Genomic DNA, 22,060 nt, shown 5'->3' with positions numbered 1-22,060 from the left:
TCTTAAGAGGGAGATAGAGAGAAAAGATAAAGCAAAAAGGAGATTTTAGTTGTGAAAAAGGTCCCTTTTAGTCAATGACTAAATTAATTACATAACAAATAGTAAAAATAGATTAGGATGAGAGAAAGAGGAGAGGGAAGGGTTTGGTCATGTTTCATTTTCCATTAAATAGAAGCAAATCATACTCCAAAAATCTTCACTCTGCTGCAAACTTTTATTCCTCTTTTCTCCCAAGAAATCTCTAAACAATTCACTAAAATTTCCCCTTCATCTTTAAAGTTTTAAGAGATCATTTTTCCTTTTTCCTTAAAAAACAACACAAAACACAAACTCACCAAAACTGTTTCTGTAGCTAGTCTCTCTGTTTTCTTTCCTTCTTTCTAGGTTGTCCTCATTATCTAGCTTTTTCAGAAAATTCTAGGACAAGAATGTGGTGGTGGTCATCATCATCGACGAAAGTACGATCAAATCTAGAGAGGTTTCTTAGAGGAATCACTCCAAAGCCTCCTTCTTCTTCTATGTCAAAGGTACACTTCTTTTGTTTTCATTTTCTTCTTTTGCTGTGAATTTTTACCTTCCTAGAATGTTAGAGAATCCATGTAGCATATTCTCAGGTTTCAACTAATCATTTTAGTAGATACCAAATCTCCTATACTTAATTGGTGAATTTTACAGATAATGACAGATAATTTTAGGATTCATGGCATTTCGTGAAGTTTTATTTCACCACGTGGAAACTCGCGACATCAATATGTGATTGAGAATGATACTCTACTATATTCAAAAATAAATAAATTAAATATTAAATATTTAATACTGAAATTGGTTTGAATATTCTAGACAGGTAGAGGTATATCCTCTGAACGTGTCTTCTTCATCTTTATATCATTAGATGACTGTCTCATTCAGCAATTATTGATATTTAACGCGTCATTAATAGCATGTGGTTTCATTAATACCATTGTTGTAATACACTGGCATTACTTAGCATTGTCACTAAACACATGGAGGGATTAAATTGTTTGTAAGCTACAGTTAGTCTCCGAGTTTGATCTTTGGTTGGTGTGATTTGCAGAGCTGCGAGAATGACTTGAACAGTTTATGGACTCAACATAGCAAAGATGAGACTGAATATTTCAGGCTCAGTGAACTTTGGGACTGTTTTGATGAGCTAAGCGCGTATGGACTTGGATCAAAGGTTGAGTTAAACAATGGTGAATCCGTTACGCAGTACTATGTTCCATATCTATCAGCCATTCAACTCTATACTAGCAAATCTCCAGCCTTTTCCAGGTTAGATTGATTATAGTGAATTTAGTGGGGGGGGGGGAATAATAGTGTTGTATGTGTTACAAAACTTGAGGAGTGAATCTATGGTTGGGTTGCAGGAACCAGAGTGATGTGGTTGATTTTGAGAGTGAATGCTGGAGTGATGATAGTGAGATCGAGAAGTTATCAAGGTCAACGAGTAGTGGTTCTAGCAAGATATGGGATTCTGTTTCGGATGACTCGGCTTGTGACACTCCTTCAATGCGAGATAAGCTCGGTTCCATTGAGTTTCAGTACTTTGAGTCAGCTAAACCGCACTTGCGAGTTCCTCTTACCACCAAGGTTTTCATCTCTAGTGATCCTATGTTCTTTATCGACTTATCGTGCTTGAAGAACTTAACAACTTAGAAAATTTTCTCGGATGGTGATTTGTTTCAGGTTACTGAATTGGCTGAGAAGTATCCGAGACTTTTGACGCTAAGGAGTGTTGATTTGTCTCCAGCGAGCTGGATGGCCATTGCTTGGTGAGTCTAGAAAATTTTCTGCTTGTTTGATCTCTGCCTGCAAGTGTTTTTCGGCCTTGATCATGACAATGTCTCGAACTTTTGTTGTGGGTTTAGGTATCCGATATACCATATTCCATATGGGAAGACAGATAAAGACTTATCAACGTGTTTCTTGAGTTATCATACGTTATCTTCGGCCTTGCAAGGTATATAATACTTATATTCTTGCAAAAAAAAAAAAAATGCTGGTGTAATAATATACTTTGACTGTAATAAAATCTCTAAGCTTATCTACATTATCTTGTTATTTGAAACATCTAGCCTTTGATGTTTGATTTATTAGGTACTTTGGTAGAGGGAGAGGATGAGAACAACAAAACCATGGAAGAAGAAACATTGTGGTGTGATGATGAGCCAGTGGTGACCAAGAGATTCCCTTTGGCTCCTTTTGGTTTAGTTACGTACAAAATGCAAGGAGGTTTGTGGGGGAAACGAGAATCTGGTGATCAAGAGCGGTTAGTTTATCTTGGAAGAGCAGCGGAGTCATGGCTGAAACAGCTAAATGTTCATGATCACCATGACTACAGCTTTTTCTCTGTGAACAAGAGCTTGTAGAGGTCCAAGTGACAGAACTCTAGTTTTTAGTTGTTTTCTTAGGTACATAATGTAGAGGTTTCTCGTCCTTGTGTTGTAGCATGGTAAAAAAAGAACATGGGTTTTGTTTTTGAGTTTACAAATGATGAGATAAACAATGGTCTTTTTATTTGTTTTGTGAGAGACTATGGGCCTGACCGGTGTAACCGCAGCTGTTGCGGTTGCGGGAGTTTGGAGATGCAGGTGGTTGCGGTTTTAAGTATTTTTAGAGATTTGTACGACTGGTACATCGGTTAAAAATTAGTACGTTTGCAGGACTCTTATGACTGGTAAACTACCAAATGCAACATTTGTTAAATAATAAATTAACAATATTTACATTTTATATAATTATAAAAAATATTAAAAATCATAATATTATAATAAATATAAAATTTTGTCTATAAAATCATACTATTAAATTTTTAAAATTATAGAAAATATTTTTCTTTAAAGTTTTATAATATAAATTAAATATAATATGTATAAATTTTGCAATTTCTATTACAAGTTACTAGCTGTAACCAACTTTTGATTTTAAGATGTTCGGAGTGATTTGAAGCGATTTGTAATATTTTCTATAATTGTTTCAAAACGCCAACAACCGCTACCAACCGTTTGCGGCTTCTGCGGGTGGTAGTGGGGAAACCAGTCATTTGTGTATATGGAAATGAAACTTATGAGCAGTGTTACTTGTGTCTTCTGACTTCTGTCTAATGAATGAAACATGCTTACGACAACTAATAACATTTAACAATCTATGATAGTGCACAAGAATCTGTAATGAAAGTTATCTCAAGCATCTTAGTCCATAAGATACTATATAATCATAGTTTCTTACTTGACAAAACATGTTTGAAACAGTTTTTTTTTTTTTTGCACCTGAAGTTTAAAATGTATTTATCTACGTCTTATGAAATTTTAATTCTAAAAAACACTTGGTCGTGATTTTTAAATATTATAGTATATCAACTAGTTATTATTAATTAACTAAAGAGATTAAATATGTTTCTGATTCGTCAAATTAGTATTGGTTGGAAGTTGAGAATTACGTTTCCAGAGATGACTAATCCCACAGTATCTTCTCCTCTTCCTATCTTTTGGCATTGTCCTTGTTATTGCACACTGACATGAACAACCCCGACGCCACGAATCTTCTCCTCCTCTTGATTCCCTCACAAGAAACCTTCATCTCATTGAAGCCTTTCCAGCTTCCCCGGAGGATATGTTTTCCTTCACGAGTTTCGTGTTCCTCTCCGGGTTCTTCCTGGGAATTGTCGCCGTCTTGGGGGCTGAAGCTGCTGGTTTGATGTATCTTCTGAACCGATTGAACCGGAAGAGCGAAACTCGGGTTGACTCAAAACCCGGTTCCGATCAATCTACCAAGGAGATCAGCAATTCTCGAGAATCCAACAAACAGGTGATCGATCTTTAATTCCTCGATTAATCCTCTAATCTCTAGGTTTTAATCTCGGAATGTTTGCATGTTGCGTTACTTGCGAGTTGTTGAGTTCAAGTCAAACTGTTTCGAATGCGACCGTGAATTCATTAGAACCAGACAGTTTCTGTTCGGTCTTGTTTTGCTTAAACTTCAGTTTATGTTTTGTAATGAAAGTTTTTAGTATTTATTTTTACAGGGAACGATCTGGGTTTTGGAGTTGGATGAAGGTTTAAAGAACTTGTGGAAGGAGAAGTTACCAACAGAGCACAAGAGGAAGAGAGCTTTCTTGGAGATTCATCCAATTCGCAAATTCGCTCGGATCAAAGATCACAAACTCATCTTGTCCGAGTCTGATGGCACTATGACTACTGTTTCTTTAAAATGCTGCTCTGTTGAGGCTGTTTCAGGCTCTGATCTCCCTACAAGAAAATGGTACCACCAACTCTTATCTAATACAATACATCAATTTGAATTGTGAAGCTTTGGTGGAATATATTGAAGCTTGGTTGTTCTTTTGTTAGGGCCAAACGGTTTCCTATAAAAGTTGAAAGCAAGAGTTCTTCAGACGTATACAAAGGAAACAAGGTGTTTTACATCTATCTAGAGACGTCATGGGAGAAGGAATCATGGTGTAAAGCTCTCCGTCTTGCTGCTAGCGAGAATCCGGAAAGGTTTGTTTGGTACTCCACCAAGTTGCAACAAGACTTCCGTAGTTACGTCACGTCTCTCAACGCTGCGTATCCTTCTTTCATGAAACCATCTCTTGGTTTTAGTTTTGAGACGCTTGACAAAGGGAACAGAACGGACGGCTCTTCCTCAAAAGTTCGTTTGTTCTTGAGGAGGTTTTCAAGAAAGAGGTCAAATCGTGAAGACAGCAGAACCTCTGTGCGTTCTTACCAAGATTCACAAAATGGGAGGAGTGTTACAGGGAAGAACATGGGAGATGATGTCAGAGATGAAGCTGATCCGCCTGTCTTTTCACGTTCTGTGAGCCATACAAGTCATTTCTCTGGGGTTTCGGATGGAGACTCTGAAGAGAAGTTTGACATGGATGAAGGAACATTGGCGTGGAACTTGCTTATCTCCAGGCTTTTCTTCGATCTCATACGGAAAACAGGAGTGAAGGACTCAATGCAAGCACGAATCCAGGTCCGCATGCTTTCATGAACTCAAAAAATTTGAGATGAATTGATTTCCTTACGTCTTTGTGGTTTTTAAACAGAGAATGTTATCCAACATGAGGACTCCAAGTTACATAGGAGAACTAATCTGCTCCGATGTTGACCTTGGTAATCTCCCACCGCATATACATGGTACTCGTGTGCTTCCGATGGAGATGAATGGTGTGTGGGCGTTCGAGGTAAATATTGAATACTCTGGTGAAGCGGTAATTGACGTTGAAACAAGGGTTAATATCCGTGAGGTGGATCTTCAAAAAGGCATAAACGACACAAGGCTACAGCCAAGTTCTGCTGGGGAAGTCTCCTCAAACGGTGTTAAAGATTTTGACAAGCAATTAGTAGTCATCCCTGTTGATGCAGCAGAAGTGAAAAATGGTAAAAACAAGCAAGTTCAATGTTTACTGAATTTGGATTAGTGCAGTTATCTCAGGATGATTATTACAACGTTCTTACCGTCTTTCTGTTGGTTGCAGATGAATCCAATGGCTCAAAAGGAACCAAGGCATCTCCAAATGGTGTATCTAGGTGGAAGTCTATTCTTAAAAATATTGCTGAACAAGTTTCCCAGGTTGATTCTCCTCTTTTTTGTTTTGTTGGATTTGTTAGAACTTTTCCTCAGTATGGGATCTTAGATTTTCTCTGTTTCTCAATTATAGGTGCCAATCTCATTGTCAATACGAGTTTCTTCTCTTCGTGGGACACTGCGTGTACACATGAAGCCGCCTCCTTCTGATCAACTATGGTTTGGATTCACGAGCATGCCTGATATACAATTCGATCTCGCATCTTCTGTTGGGGATCACAAAATCACCAACAGCCATGTTGCTATGTTCTTGATCAACCGGTTTAAGGTAGGCACACCTTCTCCTTTGGGTTCTCTTTTGTTTGGTATCTAGTGAAATTTGAGCTAACAGAATGTGAGATAACATTATGATTCTTGCAGACGGCAATAAGAGAAGCAGTGGTTCTTCCAAACTGTGAAAGCCTAACGATTCCTTGGATGATTGCTGAAAAAGACGATTGGGTTCAACGCAAAGCCGCTCCATTCATGTGGCTGAATCAAGAAAGCGATCACCAGGCAACAGAGGGGAGGTCTAAATCTGACAAGCCGCCTACCTCTTCCTCTTGTGTTCAGTCTGAGCAAATGCAGGAAACTGCAAACGCCACCCAGAAGCCGGTTATTTCTGAAGCAGAGACTCTGTCTTCTTCCTCCTGTGCTCAGTCTGAGCAAGTGCATGAAGCTGCCAATGCCGTCCAGAAAGCGAATACAGAAGCAGAGGTTATGTCTACCGCAGTGTCAAGTTCCTCCAGACCTGAAACAGTAGAGAGTGACAGATCTCTGGAAGAACTGAAAACCCCATTGCTGCTACCCAGCAGCAGCGAAAAGCAGGAGACGAACTCAAGAGGCAGCACTTTTGTTCAGTCACCATCTTGGTCGGTAGTTTCAAGCGAAGACGATGATTCAAGGGGAAAGAAACTGGGAAGGAGAGCAAGGATGCTGAGTCTTGGGAAGAAAATGGGGGAGAAGTTGGATGAGAAGAGGCGTCACATGGAGGAGAAGAGTAGACAGATAGTTGACAAGATGAGAGGACCTTCTTAACATGAGAAGAAAGAAGCCTTCGCAGATTTCAGATACATAAACTGATTTATAGAAACCGACCGGCACTGTTACATGTACATTACTCTGAGAGAAAAGCCATCATTGTCTCCATCTTGATCCCATAATTTGACCATTTTTAATGAAATACCGAAATCTTTATTATCAAATAGTTACATATGATACAAGAACACACAGATACTGTCCTTGGTCTGGACTCAATTATACATATAAAGTTGCATGTAAGAAAAAAAAACAAATAGACAAACAACAACACAAGCAAAACAGAGATTATTGATACAAAGAGAGAACCTTCAACATGGAGCTTGGTTCGGTCTAGTAATCTTCTGGGGCTAATGGTTGGTGGACACTGTGGCGAGGAGGTTCATTCACGTTGGGGATGATCATGTACTCGTATATAAGTGCAGCGAGTGCACCTCCAATGAAGGGCCCAACCCAATATATCCAATGGTTATCCCATCTCCATCCCACTAATGATGGACCAAACGCTCTAGCCGGATTCATTGATGCTCCGTCGAATGGTCCTCCTACTAACATGTTTGCCCCAACTATGAGTCCGATGGCTAGGGGGGCTATGATCCCAATACTCCCTCTCTTGGGATCGATTACAGTTGAGTAGAAGACATAAACCAATGCAAATGTAAGTATGATCTCCATCAATAGCCCATGAAGCTCACTGACTCCAGACGCTACGTGGAAACCTATTGGTCTCTGCATCACAGAGGACCACATTCATAGTCAGGAGCATATATTTTCAAGACGAATTAAAATCTATGAGAAATGATATACCTTGCCATTAGTGGAAAGCCTCAACAAGAGACAAGCGAGGATAGCACCAAGAAGCTGAGCAACCCAATAGTATATAGCTCGGATTACCGAGAGCCTGCCTCCAACTAGAGCAGCAAAAGTAACCGCAGGGTTCACGTGACCACCGGAGACATTGATGGCCGCAGAAACTGCCGCAAACAGGGCTAATGCATGAGCTAACGCCACTAAAAGTAGCCCTCCCGGCGTGTCTATCCCCGTGTGAGCCGCAGTGTCCCAATACAACGTGTCTATCCCCATAACACACATGTATACAGTTCATGTCACAAATGCATGATGATGCATGGCTCGTACCAATATATTAATTACTAATAAGATATATATATAATTTTTTTTTTCTTTCTCTAGTCTTTATTATTAGAACAAAAATCTTGATATATCCAAAATGTTTCATATAAATAAATATCTGACGTTGTGATTGATATTTTTTTAAAGCAAAGATGGCAAATATTACTTGGCTGAAAATTACTGGAATTTTATGTGTATCAAGCTAGGAACTACGTACCTAGAGAGAGGATGGACCCTTCTCCGGCAAATACAAAGACGAAAGTGGACAGAAACTCGGCCAAAGTGGCTCTGATGGAGTCCGGGTGAGTCGCCTCATCAGTTCTCCCGAATCCGTACGTTCTTCTAGCATATGTTGCCATTTAAGAACTCTTTATTTAAATGAAAGATTCAAACCAATATCTTTGATAAAGAAGAGGAAAGGGAAGAGGAATGAATATAAGAGAGCGAGAGCTTGAAAGAAGCAAAAGTGGTAAGTAATTAGGAGACAGATGTTAATATAAAGAGTGTCTAAAGCTGAGCACGTGGATCCTGTTCGTGTCTATCCATTCCTCGATCTTACCTGATCCTCTCTCAATCTGTACAGTTCCTAGTGTACATGTGTTTGTATAACTATCCATGTTGTGACTACATTTCTATGCATGTGTGACAAGTGGGTCGAGTTACAGTTCTCTAATCCGGTTTCGGCTTTCCTCGTCACCTATTTTGTCATTTCATGTGAGATAGACTAACATAAAGTACTCTCAATCACATGATACATCACACAAACCATGATGTAATACAATCTTTTAGTAAAAAAACAGAAGAAGATAGATTAAAGTGTATGTATCTGATTAAAACTTGCTTTAATGACCTATTAGATGATTAATTATTGAGTTTTGAGGCCAATTAAAGAACAGCCTACATGATTATATAAGTTCAAATAAAATAGTTACCACCGTGAACAAGTTGGATCTTATCCTCGCCGGAGCTATATATACTCCATCGTACTTGAACACCTACAGTGTATAAACTGTTAGTGTTGGAAAAGGTATCGTTCAGAAAACAAAGGATTTATATAGTAAAAATTTGGTAGTGAGTGAAAAAAAAGTTATAAATGGTGATGGCGCGTGAGTTACAAGCGCGTGAGCTATTGTTGCCACACTATTGCTTTGCTTTCCTAGGGTTTTCGTAAATTGCAAAATCGAGAACCGATCTTCATGTAGATTCAATCCTTCTCTTTCGATTTCGATTTCGATTTCGATTTCGATTTCATCGACCTTGGATCTCCTCCGAGCTAAAAAAACCCCTAGAAATGTCTTCAGGAGGTGGAGCTTCGAAGACGACGAAGCACAGGCGGGCCAAGCCAATGGTGGTTCCTCAACACGCGCGATCGGCTGCTCTCCTCTCTCCGTCAAACCCGTTCGCGTCGGAGGAAGAAGAAGATCATCATCCTCCCATGTTGAAGGTCAGCTTGAGCTCAATTTCGAAGCTTGAAGTCAGGAGCTTGAAGCGGAGACTAACGTCTGAGCTTGACGAAGTTCGGAGCTTGATCGCACGGTTCGATCCCCAAGGCGGAAACTTTACAACAGGGAAAGGTGGAAACAAGAAGGTGAAAACTGGGAATGGAGTTAAGAAAGGTGATAAAGGTACGGTTCAGATTTTCAAGAAATGTCTCAATTTGCTGACGAAATTGATGAAGCATAAGGATGGATGGGTGTTCAATGTGCCCGTTGATGCTAAAGGGTTTGGTTTGCATGATTACCACACCATTGTTAAGGAGCCTATGGATTTGGGTACTGTGAAGGCTAAGTTAGGGGAAGGTTTGTATGAGTCGCCGTTGGATTTTGCTGAAGATGTTAGACTTACTTTTAACAATGCGATTTTGTATAATCCTGTTGGGCATGAGGTGCATAGTATGGCTAAGTTTCTGTTGAGCATGTTTGAGGAGAAGTGGGCTCCTATTGAACTGCAGTATCATAGTCTTCACAGGGAGATGAAACCGGTTCGTGATGTTGTGTTGCCTCGTCCTGCTCCTGTTGTTGAGCCTTTACCAGCTCCTACACCTTCCCCGTCTCCTCCTCTTCCTACTCTTCCGCCTGCGGTGCTTGAGGATAGGACTTTGGAGATTGCTGAATCTATGACGACACCGTTGGAACCGGAAACTGTCACTACTACTGCCCTCGAGAAGCCTGGAGGAGATGAGGAGGCGCCTGTTGATATTAGGGACCTGACGATGGATGAGAAACAGAGACTCAGTGAAGAGCTTCAGGACTTGCCTTATGATAAACTAGAGACAGTTGTTCAGATTGTAAAGAAGAGTAATCCGGAACTCTCTCAACAGGATGATGAGATTGAGCTGGATATTGACAGTCTTGACATCCAAACGCTTTGGGAGCTTTATAGTTTTGTGACTGGGTATAAGGAGAACTTGAGCAATAAAAAGGAGGAGGATCAGGGTTTTGGTTCAGAAAGAGATGCTGAATCTGCTCACAACATTATCCAAGAACCGGTAAAGATTTCTTTCCATAGCCAAATGTTATTTATTTCAGGTCTTTATTGATTTTGGCTCATTATCATTGTTTCAGGCAACTGGCACCGAAAGATCGAGAGTTACTGAATCAGGTAAGGTTTTAGGTCACTAGCTCATACCAAATTCGGATGTTGTTAATTAGTATTTATTTACACACAACAAAGGAATAACAAATGATTATTTCTAACCAGGGAAAGCTATTCGCATGTCTTCTTCTCCTGTTCGGCAAGAAAACAAGGCAGGTGGATCAAGTAGTTCTAACAGTTCCAGCAGTGACTCGGGATCTAGCTCTAGTGGTAAATGTTGAAACTCTGTGTCAGCTCTTTTTATCACACCTTTATCAGCATCACTACTCACATCAATCTTCTTTTTTGTTCTGCAGATTCTGACAGTGACAGCTCCTCTGGACGTGGATCAGATACTGGTAATTAGAGCTGACAAGTCAAGATAGTGTTTAGCTTTAGAATCAGAGCCGTCATGTTATTTTCTAAGTCGATGACTTTGCCCCAATTGGACTGTTTTCTGTATTAGGATGTTTTACTGTACAGAAGAATGAACTGTAGATGTCTTCCTCTAATCAACATGCTTGTTCCCTGCGTCTTAAGTGGAACAAATCAATTGTTTAGAGCAGTAAAGGAAACTAGAAGGGGCATTAAGAAGAATTTAATGTTTTTCATATTAGAAGAAACAGATTGGTTCTTGGTATCATATTGTTCAAACTTTAAAGCATCACATGACAGTCAAGCCTGCATAGAAGGTGTCTCAATCGTCTGATGCAAATGGCAGGTTTGACCCTGAGTTTTTAGGGTCCGGAGATGTTGTCGCATGTTTCTTACTGTTCGTCACATCAACACCCATGTCTGCATCTCCAAACCATATTGCAAGCTGCTCATATTCCTTCTCTCTTATTCTTTACGAAGTTAAAGCATCTATTATCTTTTGTCTGATGATTATGGTAAACAAGAAACATAAGAAAGAGAGAGAGAGAGGACCTTGAATGATCTGAGCTGCCTAGTCCTGTCACGAGCTGCATAAAGCAAATTGTCGTCAAAATCTGAGGGGTCTTCACGAAATGTCATGTCGTACAAATGGAGCAGCATCAAAGTCTTCGATGAAGAACTCATCTTGATCTTCCATCCCTTCCTCCGGTTCATCCCTTACAGATAACTCAAAGAAGCTTTACCCTGTCAAACATAAGAAAACCAAGAGAACCCATTTTCTTGCACTCACTCTTACATCCTTTAAATCACCAAAACACATCCCAAGGAAACATAGAGAATAACTCTGATAGGCCTTTAAAAACTAGCATAAAGTACCTGAGAAGTCAAATTGTCCACCTCCACAAGAATAGTTTCCAGTTTACGTAGATTTTACCATACCATGCTCTCTTTTTGGATCCTTTGTTCATAGCTAACACACAAGGACAACAACACTACTGAAACGTAACACCAAATCCCAAATAAATACCTTTCTGAACCAAAACCATCACAACAACACAGGAACCAATAATGAAATAATAGTACAAGTACTTTTCTCTTTAATTAAAAATAAAATATCCATCTTTTTATTGAGACACAACAAAATATACATCTATTGGATTAACTTAAACATGATTTGAATTTCTTATGATATAAATCTAACTGATAATGAAATAACATAAGTAAACAATATGTTTAAAAACTTAAATAAGTTTTTTTTTAATTATTATTAATAAATTAAAAAGAAACACAAGACCATAATAATCAAAACAACAGAAAAAACAACAACAATAATGATAAAAAGTTCAACATCACTCAAAAGAACCATGACAGAGACCCAAACTACATAAGCAAACCCTTTTACCTCTAAAAATCATGTTTCGATCCTCATCAACCTCTCCAGTATCATAAGACATTCCATTACGTCGGCCTCGCCCTCTTTTGATGGGACCTATGCTGGGATCGACATCAACAGTGTTGGATTCATCAGATGGTGAAAAAAAACTAAGTGGTGTGGCTATTGATATAGGTGAGAGCAGGGGCGGATGGAAGTACGGCCGTCCGGGGTCACGTACCCCCTACTGATTTTTATTATTTTCTTTGATAGTTTAATTTAATTTATTAAATATCATTAGTTTAGTGAAGAAAAATGTAAAAGTGCCCCCATCAAAAATATTTTTTGGTGTTTATAATTTGGTGCCCCAATTAAAAACTTTTCTAGATTCGCCCCTGGGTGAGAGGGTGTTGGTGTGTTGTAGTTTTCGTCATTAGCAGGTTGAAGCGGTGAGGCTTGAGAAATGGGAGGTGTTGTTGTGTAAGGGATCTCATACAACGGTTTGGACTTTGGAGTGGTGTACCACTTGAGAAGTTGGTGATGAGATGTTCTCCATCTGATGGTTATCATCGTCAGCAAAGCTCGGGATTAGATAGCTGAATGGTGTAGCTTCGATTGGAGTAGACCCATCAACTGCAAAAGTAAATACTGCATTAAGAAAAAAATAATGATCAAAAGTTCATAATCATTAAACAATCACATAACTATGACTATTAATGTTCTGAAGTCAATCGTAATCATATCTAAGACTAAAACAACCATTAAATCTCATTTTTATTCTAATCTCAGTGCTAAATGCTTAGAGAAAATATTATCAAATCAAATAACACTACATATATAAAATCATAACACAAACATCAAATTTAATTTTTGAGAAAATTACAATTTCAATAAACTTCTCTTTTATTTAAAAAAAATTCCCACAAAAAATCTTATTTTTTTCTTATTTTGTCTTTTTATCAAGTCTACTTTTTCTACACAAAATTTTTTTTTTCTCATTTTGTCTATTTATTATCAAGTCCTATTTTCCTTTTCAATCTCAAAACTTGAAAAATAAAAAACTAGAAATGACTTATATTAATTGGCTTAACTTAAACATGATTTAGATTTTTTATGATAGAAATCTAACTGATAATGAAATAACATAAGTAAAAAATATGATAAAATATTTAAATACGTTTTTATTCTTAATGATTAAAAGGAAACACACGACCATAATAATCAAAACCACAACAAAAAAAAAATACGACAACAATAATAATAAGAAATTCAACCTCACTCAAAAGAACCATGACATTTTTCCAAACCACATAAGCAAACCCTTTTACCTCAAAAAGCCCTGCTTCCATCTTCATCAACCTCTCCAGTATCATAAGACATTCCATAATCATACCTCAACTCTGTCAACAGAGGTATATGCCTCTTTGCAAAAAACGCAATACGAACCGAAGGTAGGCCATCCTTTTCAAACTTAACAGGCTGCCACATAGCGTTAGCCGAGCAGCTATGGTTCATGAACCGTCTAACGTTACCAATTGATCTCGCACTGACCAAGATTTCCGACCTAAGTTTATAAACTTCAGAGACTTCGTCCCAACAGTCTTCACCCACAACTTCCGGTTCATAGTTCCTCCTAAAGTTTTTGTAAACACGAGAAGTACATGACATAACGAGTTTTTTTTAGTTGTTAGCTTGAGAAAAACACAAGACTATCCTATAAAAAATCAACTAATTAACCTTGCATATAACTATAACCATTAATGTTCTGAAGTCAATCGTGAATCATATCTAAGACTAAAACAACCACTAAATCTCCCTTTTATTCTAATCTCAGCGATAAATGCTTAGAGAAATATTATCAAAACAATAGCACTACATAAAATTATAACACAAACATCAAATTTACGTTTTTAGAAAATTACAATTTCAATAATCTTCTTTTTTATTAAAAATATTTTTCTAAAAACAAATCTTATCTTTTCTTCTTATTTTGTCTTTTTCATCAAGTCTATTTTTCTATAAAAAATATTATTTTCTTCTTATATTATCTATTTTATCAGGTCCTATTTTTCTTTTCAATCTAAGAACCCGAGGAATAAAAGACTAGAAATGACTTATATTAATTGGCTTAACTTAAACATGATTTGGATTTCCTATGGTACAAATCTAACTGATAATGAAATAACATAAGTAAACAATATGATTAAATACTTAAATAAGTTTTTTATTCTTAATGATAAAAAGGAAACAAAAGACCATAATCATCAAAACAACAACAAAAAAGCAAAAGACAACAACAATAATAATAAGAAATTCAACCTCACTCAAAAGAACCATGACAGTTTACCGAACGACATAAGCAAACCCTTTATACCTCTAACAACCATTCTTCCATCTTCATCAACCTCTCAAGTATCATAAGACATTCCATAATCATACCTCAACTCTGTCAACGGAAGTATATGTCTCTTTTCAAAAAACGCCATACAAACTGAAGGTTGACCATCCTTTTCAAACTCAACAGTCTGCCACATAACGTTAGCCGAGCAGCTATGGTTCATGAACCGACTAATGTTACCAATCAATCTCGCACCGACCAAGATTTCCGACCGAAGTGTATAAACTTCAGAGACTTCATCCCACAGTCTTCACCCACAAGTTCCGGTTCATAGTTACACCTAAAGTTTTTGTAAACTCGAGAAGTACATGACATAACAAGTTTTTTTGAATTGTTAGCTTGAGAAAAACACAAGACTATCATATAAAAAAATCACTAATTAACCTTGCATATAACTATAACTATTAATCAAGGTTTTGAAAACTGGACCGGCCGGTCGAACCGGTCTGACTGTGACTCGTTAAAGAAGCCGAGTTCGGTTCGTTTAAAATCCGGATTTGAGAAAAACCCGTGAAACCGGCTAAAACCCGGTAAATTCGGTGATCATATTCAACTTCAAAACCCGGTTCTACATAAATCAACATATAATTAATGTATTTTCAATTTTTATTAAAATTTAATATTTCATAATTAATGTTTAATTTTTACTATTTAATTGGCTTTCGCTTGATTCTATTTTAAGTTTAAAAAATCTATTTTTGACTCTCATATTTTATTCTCATTTTGCTATATTCATATAATTTAAGAGATTTAGTTGTAAAAATAAATAAATATGTAATTTAAACAGTCACTCATTTGTTTTTTTTGTTATCAATTTTAGTTGATATAGTATTCACTTGTATATATAAATATACTTATGGTTATTGTTTATTATCTAATTAATAAAAGAGAACATAGAACATATTATATGTAGAACTACATTTTATAAATATATGATTATTTAGATTTACTTATTTTTAAATAGAAAATCCGGTTCGACCGGTTACACGGGTCCAACCACTTAACCAGTAGCTTTACCGAGTCGGTATCCGGTATGGTTTTTAAAATATTGCTATTAATGTTCTGAAGTGAGTCGTGAATCATATCTAAGACTTAAATAACTACCAAATCTCCTTTGATTCTAATCTCAATGATAAATGCTTAATGAAATATTATAAAAACAAATAGCACTACATATCTATACTATTAAAGCAGGATCCTATTGTCATAATTACCTTAGGGGCATGTTTCCTTCACTAACATTGCATGTTTCATTAAGGGCAATTAAGTAATATTAATAACAAATCTATATTGGGTCATTATTTTTGGATCCAGCCCAAATCAAATCTCTCTAGGGTCATTTGGGCCTATTAAAAAAATCAGATTCAATTCTCACTTTTTTTTTCCTTTGGGCCATTGAGTCCAAGTTCAAATAATTTTTTTTCAACTATTCTTAATTATTATTTTTCTTTTCTTAATATAATTTAAGCATTCATAAAAATAATTGAATTTTTTATTGAAAAGTATAAATTTTTATTAAAAGTATATAATTTTTTAATTAAAATATTAACCCCATAATAAAATTAATTTATCAGAGTTATACCAACTTAATTCATTAAAAAAATAAAGTTTATTTTTTAACATAAATAGTCATTTAAAATGAAATACGATAAATAAAGATAAAATTTTTAAGTCTTTTATAAAATAAAACAAAAATATATGAAAATGTGACATTTACTAAATATTTGTCAATTGAAAAAAAAAACAAAAATAAACCCGCGCTTTGAAAGCGCGGGTCAAAATCTAGTATAAAATTATAACACAAACATCAAATTTACTTTTTTAGAATATTACAATTTCAATAATCTTCTTTTTTTTTATTATAAAAAAATATTTTTCTAAAAAAATCTTATTTTGTTCTTTGTTATTTTGTCTTTTTATCAAGTCAATTTTTCTATAAAAAATCTTATTTTTTTTTTGTCTTTTTTTTATCAAGTCCTATTTTTCTTTTCAATCTCAAAGCTCGAAGAATAAAAGACTAGAAATGACTTATATTAATTGGCTTAACTTAAAAATGATTTGGATTTCTTATGATACAAATGTAACTGTTAATGAAATAACGTAAGTAAACAATATGATTAAATACTTAAATAAATTTTTTATTCTTAATGATTAAGAGGAAACACAAGACCATAATAATCAAAACAACAACAAAAAAGAAAAGACAACAACAATAATAATAAGAAATCCAACCTCACTCAAAAGAACCACGATAGTTTTCCGAACCACATAAGCAAACCCTCTTACCTCTAAAACCCATGCTTCCATCTTCATCAACATCTCCATTATCATAAGACATTCCATAATCATACCTCAACTCTGCCAAGGGAGGTATATACCACTTTGCAAAAACGCAATACGAACCAAAGGTTGGCCATCCTTTTCAAACTCAACAGGCTGCCACATAACGTTAGCCGAGCAGCTATGGTTCATAACCGACTAATATTAGCAATCACTCTCGCACTGACTAAGATTTCCGACCGAAGTTTATAAACTTAAGAGGCTTCGTCCCAACAGTCTTCAACCACAAGTTCGGGTTCATAGTTCCACCTAAATTTTTTGTAAACTCGAGAAGTTCAAGACATGACGAGTTTAATTGTTAGCTTGAGAAAAACACAAGACTATAATATAAAAAATCAACTAATTAACCTTCCATATACTATAACTATTAATGTTCTGAAGTCAATCGTGAATCATATCTAAAACTAAAACAACCACTAAATCTCTTTTTTTATTCTAATCTCAGTGATAAATGCTTAGACAAAATATTATCAAAACAAATAGCACTACATATATAAAATCATAACACAAACATCAAATTTACTTTTTTTTGAGAAAATTACAATTTCAATAAACTTCTTTTTTGCGAAATAATATTTTTCTGAAAAAATATTTTGTTTCTTCTTATTTTGTCTTTTCTATCGTCTATTTTTCTTAAAAGATCTTTTTTTTTCTTATTTTATCTTTTTATCAAGTCTTATTTTTCTTTTCAATCTCAAAACTTGAAGGATAAAAGACTAGAAATGACTTAAATTAATTGGTTTAACTTAAACATGATTTGGATTTCTTATGATACAAATCTAACAGATAATGAAATAACATACACTATGATTAAAAACTTAAGTAAGTTTTTTATTCTTAGGGATTAAAAGGAAACACAAGACCACAATAATCAAAACAACAGATAAAAAGACAACAACAATAATAATAAAAATGTTCAACCTCACTCAAAAGAACCACGACAATTTTCCGAACCACACAAGCAAGCCCTTTTACCTGTAAAAACCCTGCTTCCACCTTCATCAACCTCTCCAGTATCATAAGACATTCCATAATCGTATCTCAACTCTGTCAACGGAGGTATATGTCTCTTTGCAAAAAAGGCAATACGAACCAAAGGTTGGCCATCCTTTTCAAACTCAACAGGCTGCCACATAACGTTAGCCAAGCAGCTATGGTTCATGAACCGACTAACGTTACCAAAAGCTCTGGCACTGACCAATATTTCCGACCGAAGTTTATAAACTTCAGAGACTTCGTCCCAACAGTCTTCACCCACAAGTTCCGGTTCGTAGTTCCACCTAAACCTTTTGTAAACTCGAGAGGTGTCGAAGACGTACTCGTCGTCTTCTTCAATCTCATCTCTTCTCTTAGCTGTGCCAACCAACTCGCAGATAAAAGTCCCGGCTCGTATGGGCTCCCACGAACGTAACCCCCAACCGCAGCTCTCCGTCTTGAACACTTCCAACCGGAGTTTCAAACCGCTTTGAGATAGGCTGTTCTTGCAGTCCGCGGGGCAAGAACAGGATTCGCCACATTCGTAAATCATCGGTTTACGATATAGTAAAATGCGGTTATCATACGGTAACTCGCCGCCATTTCTTTGAATACAAAGACACGTCGGATCTCCACATGACTGACCACCTTGACAAGTGTTGTTGCATCCAGTAGATTGATGGTTCGGAACGATCATCATACTCAAACTTTCCGAAGAGGCTCTGTAGTCGAAGTCTAGAGGCCACTCCTTGTCGTTCTCATCGATCTCGTTCACGATCGGAACTGGCAACGCCTCCAATCCAAGAGCAATATCTTCAAACACAAAACCCTTCCTCGACCGATTACTCGAACCACACTTCATCAATTCTTCAGCTAACTTCCACGTGGCGAAACCAGAAGGCTGGTCTTGTTTTCTCACGAGATTAAACTTGAATTCATCAAAGCCGGTGGTCCCTTTCTCTATCCAATAATGGGTTACCACATAGAGACCATCGTAGATATATACTTTCCCTTTTTATCGCCCGGATCCTCTACACCTCTAATCACTCTAATTTCATTTCCTCTTTTCTGACTTGTGACCAACGCTAGGTTTCCTCTTGTAAGGTCTTGATTTCTAGGTTTACCATCCTTACACGTTCCTCCTTGCCCGGTGTATACCAAAGTATGAAGCTCGTCCGTTTTGTCGTTGTAGTGTCCTACTGATGTAACGACACTTGTTGTTAATCCTTCTGCTTCACCATCTTTCGCTAGTAGATAGTCGATACCAGCAGGCATCTGAGTGTGAAGTCCAACCAAACACATCTCTCCCCAGAAGTAGAATATATCTCCTGGTTGTACCCCCGGAACCGGACCGATTCTCTTCTTCTTGTTAGTTCTGACACCCAGATTGGTAAACCTACTGAAGGCAGTTGTGACCACAGCTTTCTCGCAGCTTATGTGGCCTAAGCGACGACAAACGGCGTTGAAACGCATCCGAACGGAGTCCACCTGATCTTCATTCCCATTTTCTTTCTCCTCTTCGGTTATCATCGAGTCAAAACTGGGACAAAATATTTTGTCGTCGGGATTATGGGGTTTCAGCTTCTTCACAGGCGTCTTGGCGCTCTTCGAACCCTTTGGTCGGCCCCGTCCTCTTTTAAGAGGATCGCTACTCGGAGCAGCATCATCATCAGCCAAAGAGTCGTGTTTGGAGTCATCGTATGGTACAATAGCTTGAAGATCTGTGGCCATTAGAGGAGGATGAGGGGAGAATGATGTGTTGTGAGTTTCATCATTGTGACCAGATACAACCACTTCATTGTTGGGATGAGAGGTTTCCATCTTCTTCTTGGACGGCTTTGAATTCTTTGAACCTTTTGGTCGGCCTCGTCCTCTTTTGATAGGACCCATGTTGGGATCGACAGCAGCAGTGTTGGATTCATCAGATGGTGAAATGAAGCTGAGTGGTGTGGCCAGTAATAGAGGTTGATAGGGTGTTGGTGTGTTGTAGTTTTCCTCATTAGCAGGCTGAAGCGGTGAGGCTTGAGGAATGGGAGGTGGTGTTGTGTAAGAGGTCTCGTCATCAACAGTTTGAAGTGGTGTAACCACTTGAGAAGTTGGTGATGGGATGTTCTCCATGTGATGGTTATCATCGTCAGCAAAGCTCGGAATTAGATAGCTGAATGGTGTAGCTTCGATTGGAGTAGACTCATCCATTGTAAAAATATGTCCTGCATTAAGAAAAAAAAATGATCAAAAGTACATAATCATTAAACAACCGCATAACTATAACTATTAATATTTTGAAGTCAATCGTGAATCATATCTAAGACTAAAACAACCACTAAATCTCATTTTTGTTCTAATCTAAGTGATAAATGCTTAGAGGAAATATTATCAAAACAAATAGCAGTACATATATAAAATCATAACACAAACGTCAAATTTACTTATTGAGAAAAATACAATTTCAATAAACTTATTTTTTTTTATAAAAAGTAATATTTTTCAAAAAAAAATCTTATTTTTTTCTTATTTTTTTAATCAAATCTTATTATTCTTTACAATCTCAAAACTTCAAGAATAAAAGACTAGAAAATGATCGTTAGGGTCTACCTGAAAAAACAGAACAAGTTCAATGTTCGGTCTTATCTTCACAATATTTGAACCGCATAATAACTAAACTACATACCAACATATTCAGATCTGAGTTATAGTGAACACCAATGTATTAACGATAGTCCTTTCATTTTGCTTTTTATTTTCTTAAAAAATAAAGGATATATAGTCAATGGTAGGATGATTATTAAAACTAAAATATAGTGATAAGAAAAAATTAATCTGAAAATTGAATTTAATCGTATCTTACAAAATATAGTCTCAATGATAACATCACCAAAAATAAATACACATAAAATAAACAAAAGAGATATGTAAATTCTATAACAAGTTCAACATTGAACTATATATTAACACGTACCTTTGAAAGACAAGAAATAATGAGAAGTAGCCCAGCTTTCAAAAGAAAAGAAGAAACAAGAGAGATCGGTGAATGGAGAAACAGGAAAAACTATACTGATAGAATATGTTGAAGTAACAAATAGTATACTGATTATTGATAGTTGGTAGTGAAGAACAGCACAAGAGAGAGCCTCTATTTAAAAGGATTTCAACATGATAGGGTGTTGTCTACAAGAAGAATAAGAGCCTTTAGATCTAGCTTAATTCATCTTAACCGTCTAAGATTTTGACTCATAAACAACCTTAGATTTTTTTTGTATTATTCATTGAATCTAATAATAGCCATTAATGGTATTACCAGTTTTGCCTTAAAACTTTTTGACTTGAACATAAAAAATCTTTTTCTTCCATTTTAAATAAGAATAATATAACATATATCTATATATAACTTTCAAAATCTGAATGGTTTTGAGATAAACTTTCAAAAAATTACCAAACTTCTGACTGTTCTTTTGTTTTGAGTCATTGAATTAAAAAAAAATCTGTTTCACATACATGTTTGAGAAATTTGTTGTTATTACTAATATAGTATCATATCTAGCAAATTCATTATACGCAATAACGTTTAGATAGAAACGTAGAACATGAATAATGGAAAAAGTCAATATCCCAAGCAGTAGTTTGTGGCACAGTACTATAATCTGAAGCACCTATTTACAATTCTTTTTTCTTCATAGTCATGAGTTTGTACACATACAATTACGGTATTGTTTTTAACGTTACACATACACTCAAACCTAATAATATTTTTTTGATCTCGAAGGATCTCTCATATTCTTAGTTAATTATTTAAGAAAGCCATTACACGAACCATACACATTTTTACGCACAAGTTGTATACTAGAGATATATATATTCTGAAATCTGATTTGTATATACAACAAATTTTAGAATAAAATTTCCAACAGCTTCAAATGTTAAACTGATACTCGCATATTGCTGGAGAGATAGATAATGGATAATAATTTGCCAAGAACACAACAAGAATTTGTTTTTTCTTTCTTCGTTGATAAAGAGAAACAAAGCATGTCGAAAAACAAAATTAACATAACAATAATCAATTAGATTAATCATTCTAGAAAAATACAACCAGTACATGATATCCCCTATATATTATTTGAGAAGCATTGCAACATTTTTTGTAACCACGTGTCATCATTAGAATGATTTTTAGAATCCTTAGACAAATATGTTGGTCCATCTAAATATATAATAAGCTTTTTATCAAATCACAATAAATACATTATTAATGTGCTTCATTATTT

The 22,060-nt window shown here is 36.1% G+C and overlaps 4 protein-coding genes and 1 pseudogene across 4 annotated transcripts; 3 read left to right on the top strand and 2 right to left on the bottom strand.

Annotated features, from left to right (window-relative positions):
- Nucleotides 1-123: 123 nt before the first annotated feature.
- LOC106346842 lies at nucleotides 124-2,540 on the top strand. The gene is made up of 6 exons (XM_048782415.1): nucleotides 124-527; nucleotides 1,076-1,293; nucleotides 1,389-1,611; nucleotides 1,708-1,793; nucleotides 1,890-1,981; nucleotides 2,119-2,540. The coding sequence occupies exons 1-6, from the start codon at nucleotides 429-431 to the stop codon at nucleotides 2,388-2,390; spliced, it is 990 nt and encodes a 329-aa protein (XP_048638372.1). The 5' UTR covers nucleotides 124-428; the 3' UTR covers nucleotides 2,391-2,540.
- An 892-nt stretch (nucleotides 2,541-3,432) lies between these two features.
- LOC106346844 lies at nucleotides 3,433-6,797 on the top strand. The gene is made up of 7 exons (XM_022687234.2): nucleotides 3,433-3,828; nucleotides 4,046-4,281; nucleotides 4,371-4,998; nucleotides 5,072-5,405; nucleotides 5,504-5,598; nucleotides 5,687-5,881; nucleotides 5,974-6,797. Exons 1-7 carry the CDS (start codon nucleotides 3,634-3,636, stop codon nucleotides 6,628-6,630), a joined length of 2,340 nt encoding a protein of 779 aa, XP_022542955.2. The 5' UTR covers nucleotides 3,433-3,633; the 3' UTR covers nucleotides 6,631-6,797.
- LOC106346843 (probable aquaporin TIP3-2) lies at nucleotides 6,764-8,239 on the bottom strand. The gene is made up of 3 exons (XM_013786290.3): nucleotides 7,979-8,239; nucleotides 7,438-7,703; nucleotides 6,764-7,359 (listed from the first exon to the last, which is right to left on the bottom strand). Exons 1-3 carry the CDS (start codon nucleotides 8,118-8,120, stop codon nucleotides 6,964-6,966), a joined length of 804 nt encoding a protein of 267 aa, XP_013641744.2. The 5' UTR covers nucleotides 8,121-8,239; the 3' UTR covers nucleotides 6,764-6,963.
- Nucleotides 8,240-8,883: 644 nt separating this feature from the next.
- LOC106346847 (transcription factor GTE5, chloroplastic-like) lies at nucleotides 8,884-10,975 on the top strand. The gene is made up of 4 exons (XM_013786294.3): nucleotides 8,884-10,249; nucleotides 10,326-10,362; nucleotides 10,462-10,566; nucleotides 10,653-10,975. Exons 1-4 carry the CDS (start codon nucleotides 9,053-9,055, stop codon nucleotides 10,700-10,702), a joined length of 1,389 nt encoding a protein of 462 aa, XP_013641748.2. The 5' UTR covers nucleotides 8,884-9,052; the 3' UTR covers nucleotides 10,703-10,975.
- A 6,654-nt stretch (nucleotides 10,976-17,629) lies between these two features.
- LOC125610238 lies at nucleotides 17,630-22,027 on the bottom strand (annotated as a pseudogene).
- Between the last annotated feature and the right edge of the window lie 33 nt (nucleotides 22,028-22,060).

Source organism: Brassica napus, chromosome A6, assembly GCF_020379485.1.
Source record: "Brassica napus cultivar Da-Ae chromosome A6, Da-Ae, whole genome shotgun sequence".
Taxonomy (NCBI): Eukaryota; Viridiplantae; Streptophyta; class Magnoliopsida; order Brassicales; family Brassicaceae; genus Brassica; species Brassica napus.
Note: the sequence above shows the minus strand (reverse complement) of the source record. Positions and strands in the feature narration are given on the sequence as shown.